Here is a 10,408-nt window from a genome sequence, read left to right as displayed (position 1 = left end):
AGCGCAAATGCAGAGAGACAATCTTTGTTCCCAAGGATTGAGATCCGTGCAGCTGCCCTGGGGAGAGCGCCCCCTAGTGCCATCCTGGGGCATCGGGCCCAGGCCTGGCTGCCAGGGGAGAGCGCCCCCTGCCCTGCCCCTGCCCTATATACACCTTCGCTCCTGAGGCACCAGCGTTGCGTCATGAGGTCAAGTCAGAGGCATCTAAGCTGGGATAATTGAGTTTGTTCACGTAGGAGTCAGGGCTTCCCCGGGCATGAGCCCTCAGTGCAAAAACCACTACTAGACCCACCCCTCCCCGAGTGGGGCGAGAACCCAGGAGTCCTGACCCACCAGCCCCCACTCCCCTCCCAGAGCCGGGGAGAGAACCCAGGAGTCCTGGCTCCCAATCCCCCCTGCTCTAACCCACCAGACCCCACTCCCCTCCCAGAGCTGGGGAGAGAACCCAGGAGTCCTGGCTCCCAGCCCCCCCACTCTAACCCACCAGCCCCCACTCCTCTCCCAGAGCCGGGGACAGAACCCAGGAGTCCTGGCTCCCAATCCCCCCTGCTCTAACCCACCAGCCCCCACTCCTCTCCCAGAGCCGGGGACAGAGCCCAGGAGTCCTGGCTTCCAGCCCCCCCCCTGCTCTAACCACTAGATCCCACTCCCTTCCCAGAGCTGGGGAGAGAACCCAGGAGTCCTGGCTCCCAGCCCGCCCTGCTCTCACCCACCAGCCCCCACTCCTCTCCCAGAGCTGGGGAGAGAACCCAGGAGTCCTAGCTCCCAGCCCCCGACACGAGGAACCGGTTTGGCCAGTGCTGTCCACACCTGCCTGCTGTGGAATGCCAGGTGCCGGGGGCAAGAACGGGTCTGGGCAGGGCTCGGGGCGGGGGCAGCCAGAGAGGGGCCCAGGCGCCCGGAGAGAGCCAGAAGGAGACACCGGAGAGGGGCAGACAGCCAGAACCCCAGACGGAGGGGGAGCGGCAGGACCCAGACGGAGGGGGACAGGGATCACCCCAGCGGCAGCCCCAGCCCCATGGCCAGCGACCCACCGGCTGAGCTCCACTGCCCCATCTGCCTGGAGCTCTTCGCGGTGCCCGTCATGCTGGAGTGCGGGCACAACTACTGCCAGGGCTGCATCACCCACTACTGGGGGGAGCCCCCGGCCCAGCCCGGGGATGCCATCCCCTGCCGCTGCCCGGAGTGCCGGTGCCCCGCGCCTGGGGGCAAGTACGTGCCCAACCGCGCCCTGGGCCAGCTGGCAGACAGGGCCCGGGAGAGCGCCCCCGCACGGGAGGGGCCTTCGCCCGACGAGGAGCTGCTGGGAGAGCTGCTGTTCTGCATGGACCATGGCAGCCTCACGCGGGCGCTGGACACTGAGCACTGGGGGCATCGTTGTCTCCCGCTGGCCGAAAGCGTGCAGCAATATAAGGTCAGTCGGGGGCGCCGTGCTGCAGGGATCAGGGTGTGTGGAGGGGCTCAGTAGGGGGCACTCTCCCCTGGCAGTCAGTGTGGCGCTAGGGGCTGCTGTGCTGCATTATCATGGGGTGTTGATTTCCTTCCTGACCCTTACGAGGCAGCTCACCTGCTGCCCTGAAGCATGAGCATGGATCAGTCGTCTCTGCCACTAACTAAGCCATGGAGTCTTACGTAGACCTTGTGGTTGATGCTACATTGCCAGTCAATCCCATGGGATGTTACCCAGGACCCCAGGTTGTAATGGCCTTCGTGTGGTTCCGGTGTTTTAATGACACCCCAGATTATCCAGAACCTCCTGCCCCAGAGCTGGCTGCATCTCAGTGCAGGGCGAGCCATCCCTGTGCAGCGTTGTGTGCAGCCGTTCTACAGCTGCACCGCCCCAGAGCTGGTTGCATCTCAGCGCCGGGCGAGCTCTTTTTTCTGGACTTATGCCCGTGTTTCTGTCCATCAGGAGATTTTAACCATGTCCCAGACCTCGCTGGAGGCCAGGATCCAAGCAGCGAAGTCTCTGCAGGAGCAGAGAGCTCAGAAAGTGCCTGAAATTGCAGTAAGTTCAAACCCACGACCCGCTCCTGGGTGCTGATCGCCCCCTGCAGCTCTGCCGGTGCCCCTCACTCCCTACCCGCAGCCCCTGCCAGCCCAGCCCTGCCCCCCCAGCTCTGCCGGTGCCCCTCACTCCCTACCCGCAGCCCCTGCAAGCCCAGCTCTGCCGGTGCCCCTCACTCCCTACCCGCAGCCCCTGCTAGCCCAGCTCTGCCGGTGCCCCTCACTCCCTACCCGCAGCCCCTGCCAGCCCAGCCCTGCCCCCCCAGCTCTGCCGGTGCCCCTCACTCCCTACCCGCAGCCCCTGCTAGCCCAGCTCTGCCGGTGCCCCTCACTCCCTACCCGCAGCCCCTGCCAGCCCAGCCCTGCCCCCCTCCAGCTCTGCCAGTGCCCCTCACTCCCGACCCGCAGCCCCCAGCCAGCCCAGCCCTGCCCCCCCAGCTCTGCCGGTGCCCCTCACTCCCGACCCGCAGCCCCTGCCAGCCCAGCCCTGCCCCCGCCCCCCCAGCTCTGCCAGTGCCCCTCACTCCCGACCCGCAGCCCCTGTGTCACGGAGTATTGGGGAACTCAGGGCCCTGCACCCCCGGCTTCCTGCGATTCACTGCGACTCCCAGCCAGCCAGTAGAGCAGAAGGTTTATTTGGATGACAGGAATACAGTCCAAGACAGGTCTTGCAGGCACAGACAACAGGGACCCCCTCAGTTAGGTCCATCTTGGGGTCCCCGGGCATCCCAGCCCAGCCCCCCTTGGGAGGTCAGAGCCATCTCTGCCCCCCAGCCCTCTCTCCCTGCCTGCTTCCAGCACACTGCCTTCAGCGACCCCTCCCACAGCCTTTGTTCAGTTTCCCGGGCTAAGGAGTCGCCTCGCCTTCAACCCCTTCCTGGGTTCTCATGTTACACACTCAGGTATGCGCCCTCGGGCAGATCCCATCCTGCAATGCAGACTATCCCAGAACACTCCCCTCTCAGCATTCACAGACCACAGTGAGAACAGGCCCAGTTCGTCACATCTCTCCCCCCTTCGAGATCGAACTGAGCAGGGTCACTTTAGCCAGTGACCCGGGGAAGTTCGAACCTACCCCCGTTCCCATGGATGCCCCCGCATCCCTCCCATTCCTTGGTGGGAATTACACCAGGCCCCTCCAGTTTCACGCCCCCCCTTAGGTCGGGGGTGCTTGATGGCCCTCGCAGTTCGCATGTGGGAAGGTTTATGCGGCCTGTGCCCTTTTCCCACCCCCATACCTCTGGGGCTCCAACTGGGCTGTGGTCTTCTCCCAGCGCTCCAGTCTGGAGGTCTGTGCTTTGGGCTCTCTTGGTTCAGAGCCGCCCTTTTTACCTTGGCCACCCTCCGAAAAGGCTCCTCTATGCTGGGCAAGGGTCCTAAAGCTGTTTTCCCCTTGTCCCAGGCCTTCCTCCCCCTCTGACAGGGGTCACAGGATCCGCAGTACTGTCGGACAGTAACAAAGACCCCAGGCCAGTAAAAGCTCCGTAGCAGCCTCTGCTGGGTACGCCAGGTTCCCTGGTGCCCTGCAAGGGGAATGTCATGGGCCCGGCACAGCAGCTGGCGGCGATACTTCTGGGGTACCACCAGCTGCCTCCTGATCCCCCCTGACTCCATTTTCCCTGGGGGAGCCCATTCTCGGTACAGGAACCCCTTCTCCCACAGGAACCTTTTCCGGCCACCTCGTTCCATGGTCTGTACCGCATTGAGGTCGGCCAGGTCCCTTATCTTCCGCAAGGAGGGATCTCTCTGTAACTCGGCCTGGAACTCAGCAGCTGGGACGGGGATGGCCACCTGCTCTTTCTCGCCCGCTGGGTCCGAAGCTGCAGCCTCCCTGAGCCGCGTCCCTGGGCGTTCCCTCCCCACCAGGTTAGGGTCCTGCGCCTCAGGCAAGGCACCCCCCCCAAGGCCAGGGCGCAGGGCCCCTCGCCGGCTCTGACCGCGGGTCACAACTAAGGCGGTCTGGGGGCTGCTTGGCCAGTCCTCTAGGTCCCCCCCCATCAACACCTCAGTGGGCAAATGGTGGTGCACTCCCACGTCCTTGGGGCCCTCCTTGGCCCCCCATTTCAGGTGTACCCTCGCTACGGGAACCTTGAATGGGGTCCCGCCCACCCCGGTCAGGGTCAGGAAGGTGTTGGGCACCACCCGATCTGGGGCCAGCACCTCGGGCCGGGCCAGTGTCACCTCTGCGCCCGTGTCCCAGTAACCATAAACTTTCTTCCCATCCACCTCCAGGGGAACAAGGCACTCGCTCCGCAGGGACAGCCCCGCGCCAACCCTGTAAACGGAGAACTTTGAATCCGGAGCATCTGGCCCCCCAGAGAAGCTGGCCTGGGGCTCTCCTCCCTCCTTAGCAGGTGGTACTCTGCCAGCCCCCCTTCCCTGGGAATGCTGCCTCTCGCCGGGCTGGGTCTCTACCCAGTCAACCCTCTGTGGGTTCGGCCTGCTCAGTCTGTCCCTGAGCCTGGGGCACTGGGCCCGTATGTGGCCCTTTTGGCCACAGTGGTAGCAGCCCATGTCCCATGGGTCCCCTTGAGTGGGTCGGATGGTCCTGATGCCGAATGTTCCCCTCTGATGGGGTGTTTCTGTATTTTCCCATGGGGAGGTCCCATGGTGACTCTCTCTCTGCGTTGTGGTGGGATTGCTCCTTTGGGACTCCTCCCTTTTATCTCCTGACCGGCTCTTTACGAACTCATCGGCCAGCCGGCCTGCCTGTCGCGGGTTCTCTGGCTTTCTGTCCACCAACCACAGCCTCAGGTCAGATGGGCACCGCTCATACAGTTGCTCCAGTACCAGCAGTTTGACCAGGTCCTCCTTCGTCTGGGCCCCATCAGCCCACTTGCTGGCGTATCCTTCCATGCGGGTGGCTAGTTGCAGATATGAGATCTCAGGGGTTTTATCCTGACTCCGGAACCTTTCCCGGTACATCTCAGGAGTCAGCCCAAACTCACGTAGCAGGGCCTTTTTGAATAGTTCGTAGTCCCCTTTCTCTGCCTCTTCCAGTTGGCGGTACAATGCCACGGCTTTGGGGTCCAGTAAGGGGGTAAGGACCCGGAGTCTGTCCGCGGGATCAACCCGGTGCAGCTCGCAGGCCGTCTCAAAGGCCTCCAGGAAGTCATCCATGTCCTCCCCCTCCTTGTATGGGGCCATGATGCACTTATCAAAGCTCCGTGCAGTCCCGGGTCCCCCCTCACTCACCGCAGCCGGGGGTTCGCTACCCTTCAATCTCGCCAGTTCCAGGTCATGCTGACGCTGTCTCTCTTCATGCTGTCTCTGTCTCTCATTCTCCTGTCTCTGTCTCTCTTTCTCCTCCCGTTCATGCTGTCTCTGTTGTTCACGATCCTCCAGCTCTCTCAGTTTTAGCTCTTTCTCCCATTCCAGCCAATTCCGCTCCACGGATGCCGAACGTCGCCGGGAGGATCCTCTGCTGGCCGGGGGGGCCACGGCGCCTTCGGTATTTGCTGGGCTCCTCCCCACCCTTCCCCTAGGCATAGGAAGGAGGGGTCTCGGGAAGCCCTCAGCAGCCGGCTGACCACTCCCAGCTGGGACAGACACTGGTGCCTGCGCTGCATTTGCCAGGCTGCTTCCCTGAGACACAGGGATCAGTTCATTCGCGCGATCTTCCGCCTCCAGCTGGGCAATGAGCTGTTCTTTGGTGAGCCTCCCAATGCGCAGCCGCCTCTGCTTGCACAGCTCCACCAGGTCGCTCTTAAGCCGCTTGGCATACATCTTCCTGCTGGCCACTCACCGGCCTGTGTGCTCACAGCTCCCCACAGTTCCCAGGGGGCCCCCTAGTGTGCCAGCCCTTCTCGAGGTCACCACCTCTCTGCCAGGGTCGAGCTGCAGACTCCTCCGCCCCTGGGACCACTCGCTGCGATCCCCCCGGGGGACCCTGTTACTGCAAAAGTCCTTCTCGCTGGTCACACACTCCCAGGGGTAATAACCGTCTCTCTCCCACTCTTCAGCAGGCCTGGTCCCCGTCAATCCCCCTTCGTTTTACTGCTCCCCAGTCACTTACTGCAGGAAGCGCCGTCCACGGGGTGCAGTAGATCCCGCCGCTGCCACCAGTTGTCACGGAGTATTGGGGGACTCAGGGCCCTGCACCCCCGGCTTCCTGCGATTCACCATGACTCTCAGCCAGCCAGTAAAGCAGAAGGTTTATTTGGATGACAGGAATACAGTCCAAGACAGGTCTTGCAGGCACAGACAACAGGGACCCCCTCAGTTAGGTCCATCTTGGGGTCCCCGGGCATCCCAGCCCAGCCCCCCTTGGGAGGTCAGAGCCATCTCTGCCCCCCAGCCCTCTCTCCCTGCCTGCTTCCAGCACACTGCCTTCAGCGACCCCTCCCACAGCCTTTGTTCAGTTTCCCGGGCTAAGGAGTCGCCTCGCCTTCAACCCCTTCCTGGGTTCTCATGTTACACACTCAGGTATGCGCCCTCGGGCGCCCTCGGGCAGATCCCATCCTCCAATGCAGACTATCCCAGCACACTCCCCTGTCAGCATTCACAGACCACAGTGAGAACAGGCCCAGTTCGTCACACCCTGCTAGCCCAGTCCTGCCCCCCCCCAGCTCTGCCGGTGCCCCTCACTCCCGACCCGCAGCCCCTGCTAACCCAGCCCTGGGCTCCCCCCAGGCCCAGCGTCTCCGCCTGGAGCAGCACCTGTCCTCCCAGTTCATTGAATTGCACCAGTGGCTTCAGCAGAAGGAGGCGGCGCTGAGGCGGGAGCTGAGGCGGGAAGAGGAGCTTTTGCTGAGCGAGCTGGAGACCGGCCAGCGAAGTGCCCAGGAGTTTGTCCGCACCTCAGGGGAGCAAATCGCTGCCATCCAGGCACGGCTGGTGGAAGAGGACGCAGGCACCTTCCTGAAGGTAAAGGTACCCGCAGCCCCCCCAGCTCTGCCGGTGCCCCTCACTCCCGACCCGCAGCCCCTGCTACCCCTAGCCCTGGGCTCCCCCCAGCTCTGCTGGTGCCCCTCACTCCTGACCCACAGCCCCTGCTAGCCCAGCCCTGGCCCCCCCCAGCTCTGCCGGTGCCCCTCACTCCCGACCCGCAGTCCCCTGCCCATTCTGTGTCTGCATCTCCCATGGCTACTTTTAAAACAAATAAAAGGAAGTTCTTCTTCACGCAGCGCACAGTCAGCCTGTGGAACTCCTTGCCTGAGGAGGTTGTGAAGGTTAGGACTATAACAGGGTTTAAAAGAGAACTGGATAAATTCATGGAGGTTAAGTCCCTTAATGGCTATTAGCCAGGACGGGTAAGGAATGGTGTCCCTAGCCTCTGTCTGTCAGAGGGTGGAGATGGATGGCAGGAGAGAGATCACTTGATCATTGCCTGTTAGGTTCACTCCCTCTGGGGCACCTGGCATTGGCCACTGTCGGTAGACAGGACACTGGGCTAGAGGGACCTTTGGTCTGACCCGGTACGGCCGTTCTTATGTTCTTATGCACTTTCTCTTTTCACAGGACATCAAAAGCTTCCTGGAAAAGTGAGTGTCCCCCGCCCTGTATCCTGGGATCATCGCCCTGCTGAGGGACACAGGTCTGGGCAGGGTCTGTCCACTCGGGGTCGGCCCGTCTGTGTCCTCGTAACCCCTTTGCTCCTTGCCCCCCCAGGCATTGCCCCGGGGAGGAAAAAGGGGCACCACTGCCTGCACCCCGAGATTTCAGCCTGGGCCAGTTCAAGGGGCCCATCCAGTATGTGGTGTGGAGGGAAATGAAATCGGCCCTGAGCCTCGGTAGGTGACGCCCCATCGCAGCCCCTGCCTCCCCTGGCCGCGTCGGGAGTGGGGGTGTTCGGTGCTGGAGGGAGAGGGGGGTGGGTAGAAGGGGCATGTCTCTGGGATCGGGGTGGAGCTGTGGGCGGGGTCAGGAGTGAGGGGGCGTGTCTCTGGAATCAGGGGTGGGGCTGTGGGTGGGATCTGGATAGAGGGGGTGTGTCTCTGGGATCAGGGCAGGGCTGTGGGCGGGGTCTGGACAGAGGGGCGTGTCTCTGGGATCAGGGGCAGGGCTGTGGGCGGGGGCTGGGTAGAAGGGGCGTGTCTCTGGGATCAGAGGGCGGGGCTGTGGGTGTGGTCTGAATAGGGGTGTATGTCTCTGGGATCAGGGGGCGGGGCTGTGGGTGGGGTCTGAATAGGGGTGTGTGTCTCTGGGATCAGGGGGCGGGGCTGTGGGCAGGGTCTGGATAGAGGGGGCGTGTCTCTGGGATTGGGGGTGGCACTGTGGGTTGTTCACTCCTCCTGCTTTGGGATGGGGGGGTGTCTCTCGGGCAGGGGGCCCGTCCCCTGGTGCGGAGACCTCACCCCTTCCCCCTACCCTTACAGCTCTGCCCCTCGTCACCCTGGACCCGGCCACCAACCACCCCAACCTGCTGCTGTCTCCCGACCGGCTCGCCGTCCGGCTGGTGGACGAACCCCAGGAGGAGGCGCCCGAGGGGCCCGAACGCTTCAGCAAGAGCGTGTGCGTGCTGGGCTCGGCCGGCTTCACCTCGGGCCGCCACTACTGGGAGGTGGAGGTGGGGGACAAAACCAGCTGGGATATCGGCCTGGCTCGGGCCTCGGTCAACCGGCAGGAGGCCAAGGTGATGCTCAAGCCGGCCAACGGCTACTGGGCCGTCTGGCTCCGCCATGGAGCTGACTACAAGGCCCTGGACTCCCCCTCCCGGCACCTGGCGCTCCAGGCCAAGCCCCGGCGGGTCGGGGTGTATCTGGACTACGAGGGGGGGCAGGTGTCGTTCTACGATGCGGCTGCCATGACCCACCTCTACACCTTCTCCGACGCCTTCTCCGAGCCCCTCTACCCCATGCTCGGCCCCGGGGTCAACAGGGACGGGCTCAACGCAGAGCCCCTGCGGCTGGTGGAGCTATAGCTGCGGGGAGGGAGGACCTGGGTCAGGGCACCGATGCCCCAGTGTGGCGCTGAGGGGAGCCGTGCTGCAGGGGGTGGGGTGGGGGCTCAGCAGGGGGCGCTGGGGAGCAGGGAGCGGGCGGGGGGCTCAGCAGGGGGCGCTGGGGAGCAGGGAGCGGGCGGGGGCTCAGTAGGGGGCGCTGGGGAGCAGGGAGCGGGCGGGGGCTTAGTAGGGGGCGCTGGGGGAGCAGGGAGCGGGCGGGGGCTCAGTAGGGGGCGCTGGGGAGCAGGGAGCGGGCGGAGGGCTCGGCAGGGGGCGCTGGGGAGCAGGGAGCGGGCCGGGGGCTCGGCAGGGGGCTCTGGGCTGCAGGGAGTGGGAGGGGGTCTCAATAGGGGGTGCTGGGCTGCAGGGAGCAGGCCGGGGGGCTCGGTAGGGGGCGCTATAACCTTTCTCTCTTAGATGGTTTTGAATGGTAAGGTGCAATTTATGATATTTATTTATTTTTAATTAATCAAAAGCTTGTGTGCCCGGTATTACCCTTCCCTCCCGCGTTACTGCCCATCTACAACCTCTCTTCAGTGCAGGCCGATGCGTTCCCCATCTACCAATCTCAACCGCACATCAATGACCTACGGCCAAGAGAAAAATGTTAAACCCTTTATTACACAGAAAAAGCGTTCAATAAACTTTAAAAATCTCACTTGGTGCCTGCATCTCTTTTGCCTCAATTTTAGTTGCCGTATAGAATAAAAATCCCTCTTTTCTCCTAGCCACAGGAACTATTTCCTTTCTGCAAACCCTTTACAATAAACGTCAAACTGTGGAAATTCCCCGTCCAAAACCTTTGTGATGCTAAAGAACTTTTAACAAATGACTTTCGATATTTTGCTGCCTCATCTTATTTCTCTGTCATGTTATTTGTACTGGAGAATAAAATCCGTCTTTGTTGCCAGACAGAAAGGCTTTTTGCCAATGCTGTACTTTAAAAAGAAAAAAGGAATTCTCAGCTAAAAACTTGGCTGTGATGAAGAAATTCAATATATCGTTAACAACTGACTTTAGATACGTTGCTGCCTGATTTGATTTCAGTTAATTTGTATTTGGACCGATGAATACAGTCACTCTATATTTTGGAAGAGAGATTTTGAGAAGAATCTGCACTTCTGCAAATATTTCGAAATTCCAAGACAAACATCTGTGTTAAGGGGAAGTGAAGGATGCAAATGTATATCCCGAAGTTTAAAAAAAAATAGCCGAGATCAAAATTCAGCAAGAGGTTTTGTTGTTAAAAGAAAGATCCTTTTTGCAAACAATTTCCTTAAAAAAATGGAAATTTCAAGGCAACCCTCCCCCCCACAGTTAAGGATGAAAATAACTTTTCTGTTATTGAAAGAGAAAATAACATCACAGAATGATCAAGATCACAAACAAACACACACAGACACAACCAACCAAAACAAATTGAATAGACCAAAAACAAAAACAAAAAACCCCAAAACTAAGGAAAGTTCAAGGCAAAAAACTTTAAGGCTGAAAATAACTTCTCCTTAAAGAGAAAAT

The 10,408-nt window shown here is 61.1% G+C and overlaps 1 protein-coding gene across 1 annotated transcript; it reads left to right on the top strand.

Moving 5' to 3' along the window:
• Nucleotides 1–905: 905 nt before the first annotated feature.
• LOC128836493 (zinc-binding protein A33-like) lies at nucleotides 906–8,933 on the top strand. Its single transcript, XM_054026816.1, has 6 exons — nucleotides 906–1,414; nucleotides 1,913–2,008; nucleotides 6,640–6,873; nucleotides 7,468–7,490; nucleotides 7,618–7,739; nucleotides 8,325–8,933. Exons 1-6 carry the CDS (start codon nucleotides 1,019–1,021, stop codon nucleotides 8,867–8,869), a joined length of 1,416 nt encoding a protein of 471 aa, XP_053882791.1. The 5' UTR covers nucleotides 906–1,018; the 3' UTR covers nucleotides 8,870–8,933.
• The last annotated feature ends 1,475 nt before the right edge of the window (nucleotides 8,934–10,408 follow it).

This window comes from Malaclemys terrapin, chromosome 4 (genome assembly GCF_027887155.1).
Source record: "Malaclemys terrapin pileata isolate rMalTer1 chromosome 4, rMalTer1.hap1, whole genome shotgun sequence".
Taxonomy (NCBI): Eukaryota; Metazoa; Chordata; order Testudines; family Emydidae; genus Malaclemys; species Malaclemys terrapin.
This window is presented reverse-complemented; position numbering and strand designations above follow the sequence as displayed.